Below are 20,341 nucleotides of genomic sequence, written 5' to 3' on the forward strand. Positions count from 1 at the left end.
GTATCACGACCCATGAGAAGATCATGATCTGAGCTGAAACCAAGAGTCGGTCGCTTAACCGACTGAGCCACTCAGGCGCCCCCCTCTTTTTTTTTTTTTAAAGGTTTTTATTTATTTGAGAGAGAGAGAGAGCATGGGGGGAGGAGGGTCAGAGGGAAAAGCAGACTCCCCGCTGAGCAGGGACCCTGGTGTGGAACTCCAGGATCATGACCTGAGCCGAAGGCAGTCGCTCAACCAACTGAGCCACCCAGGCGCTCCCCCCGCCCTCTTTTTATAAAATTTTGTTCTTCTCCAACATAAATTCTTAACAGGAGTGGAGAAAATGTCTTTGAAAAATTTAAAAATACTCATTTGGTTAAAAAAACTCCCATTCCACTGAAGACTGAAACTTTAGGAGGCGTGTCCTTTGCTTCTGGTAAAAAAGACACTAAATGTGAAATAACCATGGCAATTTTGCCTCTGCAGAATTGGAAAATAGGTAAAAGACTAAGGAGGTAAAAGACTCTTAACAAAGTTTGTTGTATAGAAAATTAGCTATGATGTGCTCTGATATTTGTTTTATTTCTAGATGTTCTTTTATTTATATCTATAAAATAGGAATGTGTTTTTTCTTTATAAAAATAATAAAAACTTTCATGGGTCTTTTGCTAAGGACTAAGGAGTCATTCTAATTTGAGATAATGAATTAATGTCGGTCACTAAGTACCTTAGAGTAAGTTATTGCTGTGTTATGAAAATGATGTAGTAGTTTTTTATTATGAAGGAGTTTCTGAAAGATGGATAGTTTACTTTGAAACTCTTGAAATAAAGATATTAGCTTTAAATGATACTTAGACAAAAAAATTAAATCTAGCTTAATTTGTATTTCATATTTTAACATATATTACTGTAAATGCCACATTCAGTTTAGAGCAGTTGAGAAGCCAAGTCTTTAATAAGTAAGGTCTCAGGACCGTAGGATTTTTCACATTCTAGGGACTTACTGCTGAGAAAGATAAAATATTGACATAATAATAGAACAGAGTAGAAAGTAATATAAGACAAGTACAAACTGCTATGGACAGTATAGATAAAAGAGAAATTAAATTTGTTCAGTTCAAAAGCCTTCTTCATGTAGGTGGCATTTAACCTTGGTGTTGAAAAAGGTATAGGATTTGGGTATGTGGTGGTGCAGGGAGTATTCTGGACAGAGGGGAAAAAGTTGAGCAAAGTCACAAAGGTGAGAAAGTATGAAGTATATAGGGGAAATTTTAGGTACTCTGGTAGGATAGGAGGGTCTTGTTGTATTCTCGCCCCCCCCCCCGCATTAATTTGTGTGTATTCTTTCCAACCTTTTCTCATAGTCAAAAAAGATGATTTCACTAGAATAGAGGAGGACTCATCTTTGTTCAAGGTTATATGAACGGCTGGGTTCCCTGCTAAAATGTCAAATAAGTAGTTATTTAATTAGAGCAGTGTTTTTCAAAGTGGAGTGGGGTGTATACCCCCTGTGGACGTAAGACAGTCCTTTGAAGTATAGGAAGAAAGTATTGGAGCTTGGACTTCAATTTATTTTTTAACTCTCATTTCTTTTTTCATATATGCTGTATAATGTGCATGATTTGTTGGCTTAGGAGTATTGACCATATGATATCTAAATCTATTTGAGTCTGAATGCTCAAATCTTTTATTGATAGGGACGTTTTTAAAAAGTGGTGGTGCCTGGGTTAGAGGTGTAGGCTGTGGAAAGGAGAGTACTGAGATGACACGTCAGATAACTGAAGGCCTTGGGTTAGTCTTAGGAGGGCTACAACAGTAATATCAAGTGGGAACTAGTTTATGGAATTAGATTCTGCCAACTATTTAGGCAGCTGTTTGGTATTTTTATATTTGTGTTTTTGGTTGTAGTATTAAAGTTTTCCTGGTCAAGTTTCCCTTTTTTGGCCATGTTGTGTAATTTCTTTATCTTCTCTGCTGCATTGTTAGCCTAAACAGTACAGAGTTAATAATGGTACTGATAGTGGTAATAATAACATTTATTCAGCCAACATTTACTGATTAGGTACTAAGTTCTGGGGATGAAGTGGTAAGCAAAGATCAGAAAGGAACACTGGATTCATGATGTTTATGTTCCATTAGGGGAGATAATCAGTCCTCAAATCAGTGTAAAACTGTTGTCTGTGGTAAGTGGTACAAAGGACAGTGCGTGCTGTCAAGCTTGTAAAGAGAGTATTTGAACTATTCAGGGAGGGTCAATAAAGGCTACCCTGAGGACAGGACTGGCTACAGAATGTGTAGGGTCTAGTGCAAAATGGTAACATGAGGCCCCTTGTTTAAAAGAATTCCAAGACTAACAGCAGAACATGAAGCTAAATGCAGAGCCCTTCTAAGCACTGGCCCTGTGCAGTTGCTCAGGTGGCACATCCAGGAAGCCGGCCCAACATCTCAGCATGTTTGAGCTGAGACACAGTAGGAGTGGGAGATAGCTCCAGGCCAGATACAGCACAGATGAATCTCTGGGGCAGGAAGGAACATGGTGCATCCAAAAACTGGCTGAAGGCCAGTGTGACTGGAGTGTAGAGTAGGTAGAATGGAGTTATGATGAGGCCAGAAAGGTAGAGAGGTAGAAAGGGTGATGTGTAAGGTCAAATTGAGGGATCTGATCTTTATTCCAAGAGCCACACCAACTGTTGATGTGTGGGAAGCATAAAGTTTACTTTTGATGTGCTCATAATACCAGTATCTTGTACCTTGACAACATTGGACAGCAGTCTCTCTCGGTCCCCATTTCCTACCATACTTTTTTTCAGAAGCTTTGAGTTTCACCTTCTGTATGTATTCTAAAGCTGGTCTTTCCCAAAGGCAAGTTTAAAAAGGCACTTCACTCTGGGAATGTTTTTGGTGGTAGAAGTTGAAAATAGCATAGATGAGTCATGAAATTTTGTTCACTATGGAATTAGTTTATGGTCTAAAACGTTTTAGGTCAATGGAAGTAAAACTAGTAACAGATAAAAATGTTTTATTATTGTTTAAGATGTTTCTTTTTAAATGCTACAGATTTTTAAGGTCTTTTGTTAGCACCATAATTATAAATTCTTAATCTCCCTCTTTTCACGTGCTCAGGAGTAAGGGGTGGGTATTGACTTGCCTAACCTTGGGAAAGAGAAATCGGGAAGCAGTTGCATTTTTGGACTTTGTCTTTCATGTAATAGTGTTCTCGGTAAAGAAAACTTCAATTAATATTATCCAAATCAAGAAATAGGCATTGTTCTTTGTCATGTGTGGATAATAGTGTTCATGATTCATGGATTTACTTATGAAGGCAGTTAATAGAGTTCATTTCCTGGAAAGATACTTGCATGGTTGGTTTGTAGATCCATTGCTATGCCACACACTTAGGATTTTCACTTTTGGCACTCTATCGAATAACACTCTAGCTATTTCTTCTCCCATGTCATATTTAAAATGTAATTATTTGAGCTGGTTCATGTAGGCAATGCACTTAAATCGGTGATGTTTGTATACTTTGAGCTGCTCATGGGTGAGATAGGTAGTTGATCATTCCTTGCATACTCCACCACCATTTCTTGCCTCTTGGTCCATGGATAAACTGGAATGCCATGCTGCTAAACTGACATATATATATAGGGTTATATCAACCTACTTCCCTTCTCTTTTTAAATGATAGGTTCTATTTGTGAAGATAACATCAGATGTTTTGGAAGAGTTACTTTCTGAGAATTTATTTTCAACAGTAAATTCTGAGTTGGAATATATTTTGTATACTGGATCAAGGAAAACATACCCCTTCACCCCAGTTTCCATCTTTAGATTCTTATTAATAACAGAAATTTTAGTATTTGTAGGCAACTTCTTTATTTTTATTTGGTCATCAGGTTTCTTTACTTTCACATATGTCTGTTGTATTAGATCTGGAGAATCCATGGTGGTGATAATAAATTAACTTTTACCTGGTCATTGAGAACTCATATTGCTGTTTATATGAGAACTCTGCTATATTGCTGAGTAGTAAAGTAGCTTCTGATTAATCAGAGAATACTTAAATTATATTGAGCATATGCTTAATGCTAAGTGTATGTTATTCCATTGTTTTGAAAACTTGTAATCCATGTCTAGTACATATAAAACCTAGCTAACCGTAAGTTAAAATTGCCAGAATATTTAATTAGAACACCCCATTGCTTTATATAATATTAAGTTCAGTAAAACTTTGATTAGCCAGAATGTTGAGGGAACAGAGTGGTAGATTTAATCTTTCTTTCTACACACAATTAATATATGCAAAACACGGTACAGGGTAGCAGACACAGACGGGACACATCTGTGCCCTCAAGAAACTTAGTTTCAGTATCTTCAAAATTTCTGTAAATTTTATTCTTATGCTTTATTGCTTTAATTAGATTTAGATGCATATAATTGAATCTTCAATGATGTAGGATTTTACAATGAATGAACCTCATTGTATTGTTTCTCATATAGATGTAAATGGTATAGGTGTGCTGACCATACAGTTTATCCTAAAAGGTTATTTTTTAGTAATTTGCTGATGTCAGCTTGTTTTTGTTTCCTTGACTTTTATTTTAAAAACTATTTACCCAGGTTAATTGGGTTCTTATTAAAATTCTGCTTTGTTACAAGTTTACAGTAACATATAATATTTAGTTTTACTGCCTTTTTGGTATGTGAGTTGAAACTCAGTAGCTTTTATATATATGTATAATATTATGAGCAACAGCATACAAAACTATGTATGGTACATTATTTGCTCGAAGTTTTCATGGTATTATCCCTAAATATGAGTCTAATTTTGCATAGCCCAGCCCAAACCAAAAGTAGCATTTATAATTTATCATAATATGATTTTTTTCCTTTTCATTCTAAAGTATGAGTTAAAGCAAATTAAAGGGTTCCTACCCCCTACTCCCTGGACTGTTTAGTGCATCTCAGTGAGAGGTTGAGAGTTATGGTCAAGTCTGACTTCAGGCCTAATATTAGTTTTACTAGCTTTATTTCACATTGTAGGTTCTTACTGCTTCATCATGCTATTCCACTTTGTTTTTGTGGAGTGGTGGTGGTGGGTTCAAGGTAATGGAATGTTCTATAATACAACAGGGTTCTTCTGTATGTTTAAATACTACCAGCTTGGGTGCCTGGGTGGCTCAGTCAGTTGAGCGTCTGCCTTCAGCTCAGGTCGTGATCCCACAGTCCTGGGATCGAGTCTTGCATCGGGCTCCCTGCTTTGCGGGGAGCCTGCTTCTCCCTCTGCCTCTGCCTATCTCTCTCCTTGTCTCTCATGAATGAATAAATAAAATCTTTAAATAAATAAATACTACCAGCTTATAAGGAAAGATGCATAGCTTGAAAGAGATCTATTTGATTCTCTCATATAGTGTTATCCGTTTGAAAATTAACTTTGTTCAAGTTTATAGTAAAATATTGATTCACTATTTTTTTGATAGTGAATCAAGCTGAGTATCTTATTTTTTTAAAGATTTATTTATTTGAGTAATCTCTGCACCAACATGGGGCTTGAACTCACAACCCCAAGATCAAGAATCACACGCTGTCCTGACTGAGCCAGCCAGGTGCCCCCAAATTAAGTATCTCGTAAGTAACATTTTGGAATGTCTGTGTTTGGGAGCTAAAGGAAGAGTAGCATATAGGCTGTTTTCGTTTTTAAATTTTCACTTTTGATTGGGCAAGATGTCTTCCACCTCTTCTCCGTTAAAATAACAACAATACAACTCCCTACCAAATAAACCAACATGCATTTAAAAGAAATTATCTAACCTACTTATACAGGATACCATACAACCTACGGTAGTGTGATTAGTTGCCATATTTAAGGTAACCTTGGCAATTGACTTTACTTAAATGCTCTAGGCAAATGTTTGTGCTTATTAATTTGGTTATTGATATGTTTTTGCCCTATGTATCTAATTATCACTGCCTTGTTTCCACAGCTGCAGAGCCTTGGCCTGAAAATGCTACCTTATATCAGCAACTGAAAGGTAGGTACTTGTTCACAATTAAAAATGGCTACGTATAAAAATATATCTAGGGACGCCTGGGTGGCTCAGTCGGTTAAGCGTGTGCCTTCAGCTCAGGTTGTGGATCCCAGGGTCCTGGGATGGAGCCCCACATCGGGCTCCCTGCTCAGCGGGGAGTCCGCTTGCTTCTCCCTCTGCCTCTGCCCCCCCTCCTCCTGCTTGTGCTTTCTCTCTTTCTCTGTCTCAAATATATAAATAAAATCTTTTAAATAAATAAATTAAAAAACATATATTTGTTACCAAAAAACCACAACCCCTCAGTAATATCATTTACTTCTGAGAGAACGTAAAGAAGGGCTTCTCTTGTATACTTTGTCAAGGAGATTTTGCCTAAACTGGTATCTGCCAGTGTAAAGCAACTATTCATGGCCTGTTAAGGTCCTTAGTTATTACGGACTCAGTATATGGGCTGCTGTAGGCCATGTAAAATGATTGGTTGCAGGAGCACTTGGCACATTTACTGTGCCAGTAGCTGACACAGCAGAGTTTTGAAGTCCTGTGTAAAGTGGGCTCTCAGTAAAAAGGAACTGTTAAAATGTATAGGCTAGGATGGTTCAGGCTTCCTTTAGCAGCTCTTCATATATCATCAGATCACATTATGGACCCCATTTGGGGCTCAGCAGCCTGCTGCAGTTGTCAGAAGACTGCAAAGTAATGAAGACTAATAGGCAGCAGCCCTAGTCTTCTAAGCATGGAATTTTTATTGCAGCAAACTTGTCATCTTTCTTTTGTGTGACAGACCTAGACACACTGTGCAATATTAACTGCAAGCAGGTTTTATATGATTTTGAATGCTTTTACTTTTAACTAGAGGGGTTTGAGCACATACTATTTTACTTAATTTTAATGAAAAGAAGAGGAATAATATTTCTTGAAAAGTTGAAAAACGAATTTGTTTTTAAGTGAGTGACTTTCATTAAATATTGTTGATAAAATGAGAAAAATGATCAAATAGTTTTAGGGGAAATAGTCTATGTTATGTACATATTGTGATAATTTAATCAGAATTATAATTACCCAATAGCGTTCATATAGAACTTCATAGTTACTTTGGTGAAAGGCTGTACCTTTTATTTTTAAAAATAGGAATAGTGTTTTAAAATAAAAATATTTATAAGTATATTTTGCTTGTGTAGCAATCTCACTTTTGACTCAGACCTTTCATTGTATTTCCACAGGGGAGCAAATTTTGCTTTCTGACAATGCAGCTTCTCTTGCTGTGCAGGTAAATATGTAAATAATGTAATAATTTTCACTTTTGAGTTGCAATTATTTTTTCCTCTCCAGGCAGTTTGTGATTTTTCTGTGTGATTTACCATTATCAATATAACATCTCTTCTGTGAAGTGTAATTTTATTATGTTAATATTTTCAGTTAATTGTTGCAGTATATAAAATAAAAGTCTTCATTCTTTTTATAAAAATCACATATGCTAAATATATTCTCTTAGTAGTGTAGCTTTTGGCTAGATATGGTATTGATTATTTGTGGTGATACGTTCATTTATGGACACAGTTATTTTCTAACTTATTTGTAAAGATTTATTTACCACATATTTTTAAGCATCATTCTTTCACTGTGCTCATTCTAGCCTAATCCATTTGTTAATCTTGAAGCAGACATATACTCTTCTCTAGCTATTCCTTATATATTTATTGATTACATTAGTGTCTCTTATTCCCAAACCACTTATTGAATGCAGTAGTTCTTTATGTTGTATACCACAGTTGTATAATCCAAGAAAGGTTAGTGGTCCTGTAAACTTTAAACTACACCACAGGAAGAATAGAATACTTGGGGATTATTTGCTTTAAAAACTAATAGTTGCTTTAAAAACTGTGTATTAACGAACTGGAATTAAAATAAAAACTTAAAAAAAAAAAAAACCAAACCTTTCCAGATATTGCTAAAGGGCTCTGTATAATCTTCACTGATTCTGTTTTCCTCTTCCTTCTCTTCCTTTATCCTGAATTTGCTTATCATATGATGGGACTATAGATAACTTATGCATACATAAGAAGGGAACAAAAATAACTAGTATTATAGATTGCTTTTTTAATTCATGTAAATTTAACAAATTGTCTGTGTTTGATTGTTTTTTTGGTACTTGACTTGGTTTTTTATATTTGTCTGTGTTGATAGATATACCTCTGATTTACTCATTTTTATTGATGTATGTTATCCCACTGTATGAATACACCACAATTTACTAAAGAAAAAGGGAGAGAAATGTTTATGGAGATTATAGAATTAAAATTATTCAAACATTTTGCATATGTAGCTGTTATTAGTGTTAGCTTACATAGTTTGAATCACAAAGAGGATTTTATTGTGCAGCACTAAAATAACTTAAAAGAGAAACCTAAGACATGTGGCATTTTTGGAGATGGGACTGTGAGCTTCTGGAGGACAGAAAGAAAGGCAAGAGAAAAGCCTGTGAGCTTTTGCTGTGTTCTAGGCATGATGGTAAGCACTTGGGTCATCTCACATTTTTTTTATGCAACTTGATATTCTCTGCATTTAGTTACTGTGTCTGATAGCATGTCATTCAGTATATCTTTGTTTTTATTAAGGCAGGGAAAGAAGGAAAAGATGGAAAGAAAGGTATTTGGACAATAATTCATATGAGTATCTATGAGTAGCTAAGTTTCTTTCTTTTAGATTTATTTTAAATCTTTTTACCAAAAATGTAAATTACATATATTTTATTTATTTACCTTTGTTTTATTTTTATTTTTTTAAAGATTTTATTTATTTATTTGAGAGAGAGCGAAAGCACAGAGGGAGAGGGAGAAGCAGACTCCCCACTGAGCCGAGAGCCTGATGTGGGATTCGATTCCAGGACCCTGAGGTCATGACCTGAGCCTCATGAGGTCATGACCTGAGCCGAAGGCAGACGCTTAAACAACTGAGCCACCCGGATGCCCCCCTTTATTTTATCTTTAGATACTACAATTATAACTAGTGAATTTTTTTTCTTATGTTAACTTTTGAGAAGCAGAAATTCTCAGTTGATTATATGCAATAAATGTGGACTTTATACTGCTATTAATCTTTTTCTTTTTTTGGTGAGGGTGAATTTAAATTTGGCTTTCAGATACTAATAACACAGGGTGTAGCATACCAGATGTACTCAGTAAATGTTTGTTAAGCGAAAGGTTTATAAGTGTGGTAAAAGCAATTTTGCCAGATAACTGAAAGCACAAACAAATTATTTGCTGTGTATAAAATAGAATTTTCAATGTTTATCTTTGAAAAAAATAGCTTTCTAACACCGTGAATATTTTAGTTGAAACACTAATTCTTAACCCTCTTTTAATTGCCATTTTTGGGATAACTCTTTCAGGACCTCATGAAAACTGTGAAACATTTCTCCAGAAAACATTCTAGCATACACACACAAATAGACACATACCTAAGCTATTCTGCATATGGTTTCAGGGGGTTTACTGATCTCCTTGCTGAAGCTATTTGGGGATCTCCTATGAAAAGACCCTAAAATTACTGATGTAATTTTCACCAAGTAGAAAGGTATTTTGAGAAGGAATAGAGCAGTGGTTCTTAACTGAAGGAGATTTCTACCCGACAGAAGACATTTGACAGTGTTTAGACATTTTTGGTTGTCATAACTGTTGGGGAGGGTGCTATTGGCATTTACTGGGTAAATGCCAGGATGCTGTTAAACAGCTTACAATGCACAGGACAGTCTCTCCACAACAAAAAATTACCCAGCCCCAAAGGTGAATAGTGTCAATGTTGAGAAGCCCTGGAATGAACTAGTTTTCAGTACAAACCAAGATAACAGTATGTTATCATTAAAAAAATAATAATAATGTTTTAAGTAATCTGGGGAAGGGAAGAGAAAAGAAATCTTAGTGTGTACTTTATTTAGCAACTCTGTTTTTATGGTTCCTATTAATTTACTTTCTCACCATGGCTTCTCAAATCATAGTGACAATTAACAATAAAACCAGAAAAAAAGAGAACCTTTTAAAATGCAGAATTTGCTTAACCATTTCAATTTTTTTGTTATCCTACATATGTCACCTAGATGATAAATTAACCAGCATATATTAAAAATTCTTAGTTTTCTTCAATATTCTTTGACTTGACAGCTGATAGTAGCCATGACTATAAATGTGACTTTTCCAGATATCTGATGTAAACTTTATGGAGTAATTTTCTTCTATATAGTGGACCAGTATCCGTTTAGAAAAATCAGTTAAATGTGTAAAATTGATCAAAACAATGTGACAGGTATCCATAAATTGGATATTTTCTAGAAAATACCAGATATCAAGCATCAGATATTTTAATAGTCTGCCAGTTAAGCCATCAGGAAATTTAAATTTTATTTAAATTTTACATAGACTTGGCATTTATTATATTCCTGGAACTAAGTGGTTAGATCTTTTTTGATTAAAGGAACCCTTATGATTTCAGTTTAAAAGAAAATAAATTTTTCCCCCATGGCTGTTATTTCCTTGTAGATTTACTTTTTCCCCCTCATCCACAAAGTATTGGTATTACCTGAAGTGTTTGTCTAGTCATATAACAATTTTGTATGTTGAATATAGTATAGTATTAGCGTAGCATGTTCCTCTGGTTCTCATGAGCAGAGTGTGTGTGTGTGGGGGGGGGTGTAGCAGTATGTGGATACTGTATAATCAATTTGTGTGTGTGTAATTGGGAAAAGAATTTTGATAATAACTCTGTTACTGAACAGGCAAATCCACAGAGAGAGAAAGTATATTAGTAGTTGCTAGGAGCTGGGGAGAGGTAGAAAGAGGAAGTGAAAGGTATTGGGAATAACTGTTAATGGGTACCGGGTTCCTTTTTGAGGTGATGAATATGTTCTAAAATTAGACAGTGGTGATAGTTGCACAATTTTATGAATATACTAAAAATCAAACTGAACACTTTAATAAAAAGATGAATTGTATGGTATATAAATTATATGTCAATAAATCTGTTATTTTTTAAATTAAAAAAAAATAATTCTGTTACTACTCTCTCACCTCCTAAACTTGAACCACTGTCCAATAGATATGTAGTGTATATAATGTTGGGCACATATGTAGTTAAAAATTTTGTAGTCCCATTAAAAAATGTAAAAAAACCCCGATGAAATGAATTTTAATCATGTTTTATTTAACCCAGTGTATCCAAATGTTACCATTTTAACATGTGATCAGTACAAAATTTATTAATGGGATGTTTTACTTTTTTATATTAAGTTCAAAATCTGATGTGTATTTTACACTTAGAACACATCTCAATTTGTGCTAGCCACATTTCAGGTGCTCAGTAGCCACATGTAGCTGATGGCTCTTGTATTGAACAGCACATATCTAGAAATACAGTATGAGCAAATGCATATGAACTTCCCTTCAGTTTTTCTGAATAAAATGTCTTATTTTCTTCAAGTTTATGACTTTACTGATTTGGTATATGCTGTCTTTTGAAGTAGCTTTACCAAGTGAAATGTGAGTTGGTCTCTTCCAAATACAGTATACCTTAAAACATTACTCTGTTCCTCATCTGTAAAACGGAGATATAATAACAGCTATTTTATTGTATGTCATGAGGATTGGATGTGATAATATATGTAAAGTACTTAGAAAAGTACTTGGCACAATGCAAATATGCAATGAATGTTGGTTATTATTTCCTTCTCTCCTACTCATTGACAGAAGTGTGTATAATCAATGTCAGCAGGAGGAATGGAAGCTTGCAGGCTTTATAATGTCTAAACACACTGAAGTAATTAAAATAAATTTTAGGTTTAAGAATTTTTTTGGAGGGACACCTGGGTGGCTCTGTCGGTTAAGCGTCTGACTTTTGGTTTCGGCTCAGGTCATGATCTTGGGATCGTGGGATGGAGCCTTTTGTTGGGCTCTGCACTCAGTGCGGGTGTCTGCTTGTCTCTCACCCTCTCCTTCTGTTCCTCTGCTCCTCCCCCAGCTCGCGTGCTCTCTCTCTCAAATAAATAAATAAAATCTTTAAAACATTTTTTTTGGGGGGGGACATACTTGAATTTGTGTAACATTCATGCCATACCTAAAAAACTTAATTCAAACAAAGTACTTTTTTAAAGAATGCTGAATAAGATTTGTTTTAAAAGTGAGTTTTTATTGAATACTTTTATTGTTTAAGGCATTCTACTGAGAGCTTTTATGTGAAGTATCTCATTCAATCCTTACCATAACCCTGGTGTAGGGGACTATTATGAACCTCATTTGTGGAAACTGGAACTAAAGAGCTTTTCCCAAGGTCAAAGAGCCCACAGAGTGTGGAGGTGTAAACAGACAATAACAGCAATAATGGTTGAGTACCTACCATGTGCTCATCACTATGCTGAGCCCTTAATTCTTATTAGCTCATTTAATCCTTAAGACAACTTAAGGGGTAGGTGCTATTATAATTCGCATTCTGCAGGTAATGTTAGTAAGAACAACAATAATAACTGAAGCTAAAATGTACACAGCACTTACTCCATGTGCCCCGTCTTGTTAAATGTACCTTTATGTATCATAGGTAACTTTCACACACAGCAACTCTAGGAGGTGGGTAGTAGTAGTATTTCTGTTTTACAGATTAGCAAGTGAAAGTGAAGAGGTTAAGCAAGTGGCTCAAACATACATGGATGGTACTTGGTAGAGCTGGAATGCAAGCCCAGGGGGAGTCTAGAGTCAAGAATTTATGCTTATAATACTTTGTTGCATATCATCAGTTCAGTCCAGGGACACAGATCTTTGAATTTTTATTCAAACATAAGTGGACATTGAATTCGAAAATCATTTCTGACACTTCCTAGCAAGTTATATCTTACAGTTTATAGATTACTTTAAGATGTGAAAGATAAACGTGTCTCTGCTTTTGGATCTCTGAAATGTGATAAAGGCAGTTTTACCTATATTATCAGTTATTGTAAAGCTCAAGTTGGATAATAAATGAGAAATTCTTTTGAAAAAAGTGAAAGGAATAGAAATAGCAATAGCATATTTTATGAATGTATATAATAAAATTGTTACTTTCTAATAAGTTTTAGAAAGGATGTTATTTATTATAGGAAGCCAATTTAAAAAGAAACCTGTTTTCCTTTTTTGTATGGCTTAATCTTTTGTAAAAGTTTGAATTTATTTTTAGAGAGTGTCTCAAACTGATGGTCATTATTAGAATGCTGCATAAAAGAGAATGCTACTTTTTACTTACTCAGTTTTTATACTCCCTGTAAGTAACATTTAAGCTCAGGTTAAGGGAAGTATCACTATTCTACTTAATATTCTCATTACCCTACTTTTTGTGAATGAATACTCTGTCTCTAAAAATGAAAGGGCAGACAACAAAAAAACTATTTTTTTCTGTTGAATATGTTGTCTCATTTAAAAAAGGCAGCATTTTTATAGGCCCTATTAATTCTGGGCCATGAACACTTACACGTCACATCTGCTGATAAATTGTTAGCTGACCCTTGCTTTTTCCTTTTAGCAAAAGATGCCTTTTAGGTAGACATATTAATTAGCAGTTAAATGATAATATCCTCCTGTAGTGATTGGGAAGAGCAGGAGAGAGGAGTATCTCTCTCTCCTTTGGACTGTGAGTCATTTGTGCCATTGGAGAAATAACAGTGATTATGCAAATACATCCACTGTAAACATGTCTTGTCATTCAGATGGCTGCTGTGGACAGCTTACCTTGAGAATGGTAGAGGAAATGATTTTGAATTTTCAGTTTGGTTGGATACATTTTTTCTTTAAACAAGTTGTTCATGGTTATATACAATTTTTTTAAGTGTTCAATCCTGATAAAAATCTAAGTAGGATGCCACCACTGTATATGTTTTAATAGAGAATTATGAGAATACTGTTTTATGAAAAACATTTTTAAAATTGATGTAAGTTAAAGTTTCATGGAGCATAAAAGTTTTTTGAAGTTTGTTCATCCCTTCATTTTGATCATCCTCTGCAAAATGAGGCTTCTGTTTTTACTTTCAGGATTAGAAGAAGGAAAGGAAAGCTTAGAGGTAGAGAGAATTTAGGGAATGTTTATTACGTAAGGGGACTTACAAAATCCTTTTCAGTAGAATTTTAGTAAAATGAGAAAAATGGAGGCTGTAGGATGTTTTCTTGATATCACTGAATTTAAATTCTTCAGACTGAATGTCTTATATCACCTTTTATACAGCAGTATTAAAGTATTTTGATGATTTATGCTTATAAAACTTGGAAGAATTTAAATATATAAAATACGATCTTCAGAAAAGATAATTTAAATTGAGATAATTAAAATTGAACTTAAATTACAAACAGAATTTAGCAGATTAAAAACATTTTCAGTATTAATATTAATTACTCAACATAAGTGGTATGGTATATACAAAATATTTAAATTAGTCTTATAGGATTTGTAAAAATGAAGCATATTCAAAATAGAATTAGGTGGCTATTAGAGTTGTCATTTTTAGTAAATAGTGAAATAAAATGATTTTGCAGGGTAATGGTTTACTAACATAAGTATTTAACTTAGCAAAAATGCACTTTCCTGCAGTCAGGAGAGATTGCAAGTTAGAATATCAACCATATACTTTTCTGTTTAAAAAGTAAATAGCGAGCAGGATTTTAAAATTTGTTGCTGTTAAACAGAACAATGAAGACATAGCAGTAAGATGAAAAAATGACAGTCTATTTTTTAAACAGAAAAGGGCTAGGATTCTTCATTATTAGATATACAGTATCAGCATAATCGATCTAGCAGCATTATATTTGAGCTGAAAATACACTTAAATTTGAGGCCATACACTAGCTTGTGTGAACGAAACATCTTTCATATAGTTCTAAGATGAAATTACCCTTGAATGAATAGCATCTTCATTTATCTTCAAACCTCTTCTGTGCTCTTAGTGTATCTGCTCTTTCAACATTCCACAACAAGAATTACATTACACCATTATACCAGGGTACTTCCTCAGTGTGAAATAGATTGGTTTGGAAAATGAACCTGGCTTTGCTATAAATTACATTCTCAGGTACAAAGGAATTTGTTATTTTGTTTAAAATAGTCACAAATATAATTAAGGTCTTAATTTATGTTAAACTACAAATATGCCTATTACTTTAACTGGATTAGGAACTTAATCTGTCACTTCAGGAATGATACCTAACACTTTTCATTTGTAACCTTAGATACATTATTTCAATTACAGGGTCTGCAGCTGTTTGATATAAAAAATGAATCATTTTGTAGGTAGATTTGTGCATGGTTTTTAATTTTAAAACATGCTTCTTCAGTAAGGTGGAAAGTAATTCTTTGGTTGTCGTCACAGATTTTTCTTTTGTGTCCTGGTAGAATAAGATATGAATTAAAATTCAGAACCATTTTCATTTTGTGCCCTGAAATTGCATGCTTTAAAATAGTCCTTAGTGAATTCTTGTGTGAAATATTTCAAATTTAATTATGAAATGAATAGGAGCTTTGTCCTAAAGAAGAAAATCCAAAGTCTGCTTTCTAAGGATAGCTTTACGTGGTTAGACTGAAAATTGCTTGTTTCCCTATCTAGAATTTGGATAACTTTGTTAATGGGATCTACATACATTTAGAAGCTAAGCTATGTTTATAATCCCTTAAATTCCATAATATTAATCTGTGTAAGGCACCTGATCTTTTAAACATTCAAGAACAATTCTTTAAAATTTTGTAGTATTTTTATATTTTTATTGGCAAGCAATGTTGATTTTATTGCTTAAATACAAAGAGTATTCTTTTGTATTTAATTTGTAAGACAAGTAAATGTTCATTTTGTTTTTGGAATAAAGAAGAGGAAAGAAGGTAGTTGGTGCTGTTTATTGGTAAATGATCCAATGTTGAGTTACTATTAGTTTATCACAATGAATACATATACACAGGCTAGTGTATGGCCTCAAATTTACATTCTGTTCTTCTACTTTTACATATTAGTTAGTTTTACATATTAGTACCTCAGTTAATCTGCCTAATTAATTGTATTCATTTTAGAAATGAGAATTTCTATTTTTTACATATCCCTGCCGTCTGCTATTTAGCTTGTCCTAAGAATTTAAAATTTGTTGGATTTTGTTGTTGTTGTTGTTGTTTTTCTCAGTTGGGAGTATTTATCTGTAAATAATAAAACGCTCATTATAGGAGCTCAAAAAAAAAGTAGTTTCCTTTCTTGACTCCCAAACTGTTCGTTATTGAGTGCCAAATATGTGACTGGTATTGCTTTAGGTTCTTGGGTTATAGGAATTATTCTCTGTGCCTTTGACTATCTTATAGCTCCTTATACTTAATATTGACCTTACAACTTACTTTTATTTATATTTAATTCTAACAGGGAGAGCTTGTATCTTTTCCTATTCTGGTTATCTTTTTTTTGTTGCTTTCTTTGTGAATTGATTTTTTTTCTACAGCTGTCAGATGTTGATGTATCTAAAGTTGAGTCAGATATTCAAAAGTAGTTTTCAGGTGAGAGTTGTGTTAAGGGAGATTTATTCTCTGATGTGATCTGTCTCATATGTTCTCTTTTCATTGTTCATTTCATGTTTTTGATACCAGATTTGCTCTATTTAAAGCTATTTATGCTCATTGAATTGTGGTTTCTGATAATTTTTTAAGTTAAATTCCTGTTACTGTTTTTCTCAAACGTTATCTGCTTATGGATATATTTGTCATTTTATTGATTTTTAAAAATAACTCTGAATTTAACAGGAGTTACATTTAACTTTTTAATGCAGGGAGCTTTGGTTCCATAAAATAACAAAATACTAATCTTTGTTGTAGCTTACTAGTTTTCTACAAATTTAGGTATGTTTTCATTTATTATTGTGAATACCTATGGCTTAGTCATTGAGCAAATGTTACATGGGAGCCTATGGTATGCTGAGGATGAAGTAGTGAACAAGATAGACATGGTCAGTGTGTGCTAACAGAGCTTACATTCTGGAGGCCTTTTATCAGTTCATTTATCAGCTTCATCAGTATGTGTGACTTTGAAAAATAATTCATAAAATAAAAGTTTATGTTAATATCAAAACATCTTTATTCACTTACTTTTGCCTTGTTTAAAAGGTTTTATATAAGGTACATACTGCAGTCATAGAAATCATTATTTACTCTTTACCTTATTATTCTTTAAAAAAGTACTTTTGGTTCTGTTTGCTTATTTATCCTTTTAATATCTATTTAGGGATTTTTTAATTTTATGCACAATTTTACTATTTTGATTATAAAGGAAATTATTTATGTTTTTCTCTTAAGGAGGTATTAAAGGGTAATAAGTGAAGTCAACTTTCTTTTGAAATCATGAAGGTTAAGCAGTCTTTCTTCCTTTACAAATGGATAAATGAATATTGTTACTAATATTATTACTGTTAATCTTAATAATACCTTATATTTATTGAACTACTATGTGCCAGATAGTATATAAAATGTTTACATATTAATACCTCAGTTAATCTGCCTAATTAATTGTATTCATTTTAAAAATGAGAAAGCTTATGAGGTAAAGGAACTTGAGATTCTCAAGACTGCTGCTCTGTTAAGCCTTATCGTTCCTTATTGACTCTTAAAATTGATACAGAGGATTTCTATTTTTCTTCCTTTTTTTTAAAAATTTTTTTAGTAGGCTCCATGCCCAGCATGGAGCCCAACGTGGGGCCCGATCTCATGACCAAGATCATGACCTGAGCCAAAATTGAGTCAGACACTTAACCGAGTGAGCCACCCAGGTGCCCCCTTCTGCTCACTTTTTAACCAGATTATTTGTTTGTTTGTTTTTGATGTTAACTTATGTTAGTTCTTTTTATGTTTTGGATATTGACTTTTCAGTTTTTAAACTTAGTGGGCTATAGATGCAGGGGACAGAAGAGATCAAAGATAACTGTTTTTGGTTGTTTTTTTATTCAGCGTAATAATAATAGCTCTACCCTTTTCTTAACACCTCAATACTACCATACTTGCAGGAAAATATTGACAAAGATTATACGGATTTATAGGTACTTTTGTCACCTCTTCCACAAAAGAAATGAGGATGGCCTTTAAGGTTGGGCTTCTCAACATTTGAGTAGAATTGCTTATATGGTTTCAAAGCATATAACTGTGCCTTAGTGACCAGGTCTTTGAAAAGAGAGCAGAGTTGTCTACTAAGTGATATTAGAGAAGTCCATCTTAAAGACTCCCAAGTCTCCCTCTTCCCACCAAAACCTGCTCATCCCACAGTTTTTTCTATTTTGGTAAATGGCAGTTCCATTATTCTAGTTGTTTATGTCAGAAACTTTGAGCCATCTTTGGAGTCCTCTCTTTTTTCCTATATTCACAGCCAGTTGTCAGCAAAACCTTTTGGCCCTAGCTTAAAAATACAGCCAGAATCTGACTTCTTGTTCCCTTCAGCACTCTTGTCTTAATCCAGGCCACCATTATTTCTTGCCTGGATTGTTGCAGAATCCTTCTGACTAGTGCTTCTGCTTCTGTTCTTCTACTCTCTACAGTCTAATCTTTGTATAGCTGCTTGTAATCCTTTAAAATATTAGATTCCAGCAATCAGCTCAGCACCTTCATGTGATTGTTCATCTCACTCAAAGTAAAGGTCAGAATCCTTAAAATTATCTGGAAGTCCTACATGATCTCCTGGTTATCTTTGATGTCATCTCTTAACACTCACTTCCTTAATCTGCTTTGTCAGATTGGTCTTGTTCCTCAGACACACCACTTGGAGCATAAGACTGCATGAGCGCCTTTGAACTTGGACTGCTCTTCTCTTAGATATATACATGGCTTGCTCCCTAACTTTCTTCAGATTTATGCTCAAATGTTGCCTTACTGGTGAGCCCTTATCTGACCACTCTACATATAACAGCAGGACCTTCATACTGCTTTGTATTTCTAAGTAGCAGGGATCACCATACATATTTTCTAGTTTGCTTATCATCTGTCTCATTGGAATGTGAACTCCATGAAGGCCTAGAATTTATCATCTGTCTCCATTGGAATGTGAACTCCATGAAGGCCTAGAATTTATGTTCACCGCTGTTCTCTCAGTGCCTAGAACAGTTGTGATACATAGTAGCTGCTTAGTAAATCTGTATCAAGTATGTGGATGAATGCATAAATGCTTTCCATTCATTCTTCTAGATAATCAGAATTGTGTCTTCCTATCAAGTTAGTTCACAGAAAGCTATGCATTAGACCAAATAAATTAGCCTTTTGCAGGCCTTATTGAGTTGTGTTTTAATGTTTTGCTCCAAGGCTTTAGAAAAGAAATAATTTCTTTTCAAAAAGCAATTCTGCATATGGTGTATGTTGTCTCATGTCATTCAGTAGCCCTTAGAGAAGATCCAGATGAGAAATGTCTTTTGGAGTTTAGTATGAGGAGTAGTTGAGGAGTGACCCCATTCTTTTTTGAAGACTACAAATACTCCATTGATGGATTCACTGCAGTTTATAGAATCAGTCTCTTATTGATGGATATTAGGTACTGTTATTATTATTCTAAGTATAAATATTATAAGTATACTAAAGTAGGGTTTAGGCATGAATATCGTTACATATATCTTACGAAATTTTATGCGGATATGTTCATGTATTTCTAGCAATACAATTGTGGTGTCAAAAGATATGTACATTTAGGATTTTTGTAGCTGTTGCCAAACTAACCTTGTAAAAGATTGCATTGATTTATACTCCAACCACTGGTTGAGTATAAATTTTGTGTTTTAAATTTTGACTAAGCAGTCTTTTAAAAAATGTTTTTATTATCAGAAGTTTCTGTTGCTTCATTAAAAAAATTCACATAGGATTAGAACTAGAAGATTTACTGAGTTTTAGACTTCTTTAGTCTTCGTTTTGTGACTTGATGTATTTTCAGATTTTCATGTTTATGCATTCATTTATTGAGCTGATAATCATTATCTGGCATGTAACTGGGAATTACAATAGTAAATGCTAGTTTTAGAAGACAGAGGTATCTGAAAGGAGGAGCAAGAAGAATCAGAAGCTTGCCACCATATTACTGAAAGATTGCTATAATAGGATCCCTGCCTGTATTCCTGATATTCTGTTATCTACAACATTTGAAAGGGTTTTCCCAGCATTGAAGCTGCTAGTTTTATAATCTAATCAAAGCAGCAGCGTTGTTATTTACAGTAACAACTTTTGAATCTAGGATTTAAGGTATTTGTAAGGGTTGAATTGACTGGTAACAGATTGTTCTTGTTCTTTATACTTTGGGCTTTGCTTTCACGTATGTGCAAATAATGTATATTTTATTTTTCAAAATC

The 20,341-nt window shown here is 33.9% G+C and overlaps 1 protein-coding gene across 2 annotated transcripts in view; it reads left to right on the forward strand.

Moving 5' to 3' along the window:
• MTX2 (metaxin 2) overlaps positions 1–20,341 on the forward strand; it is a 61,506-nt gene that overhangs the window by 17,993 nt on the left and 23,172 nt on the right. For both annotated transcript variants that reach the window (XM_021702833.1, XM_021702834.2), the window contains exons 2-3: positions 5,964–6,011; positions 7,229–7,275. In XM_021702833.1, coding sequence (XP_021558508.1) covers positions 5,964–6,011; positions 7,229–7,275 — 95 coding nt within the window. The remainder of the gene's footprint in view (positions 1–5,963; positions 6,012–7,228; positions 7,276–20,341) is intronic.

This window comes from Neomonachus schauinslandi, chromosome 3 (assembly GCF_002201575.2).
Source record: "Neomonachus schauinslandi chromosome 3, ASM220157v2, whole genome shotgun sequence".
Taxonomy (NCBI): domain Eukaryota; kingdom Metazoa; phylum Chordata; class Mammalia; order Carnivora; family Phocidae; genus Neomonachus; species Neomonachus schauinslandi.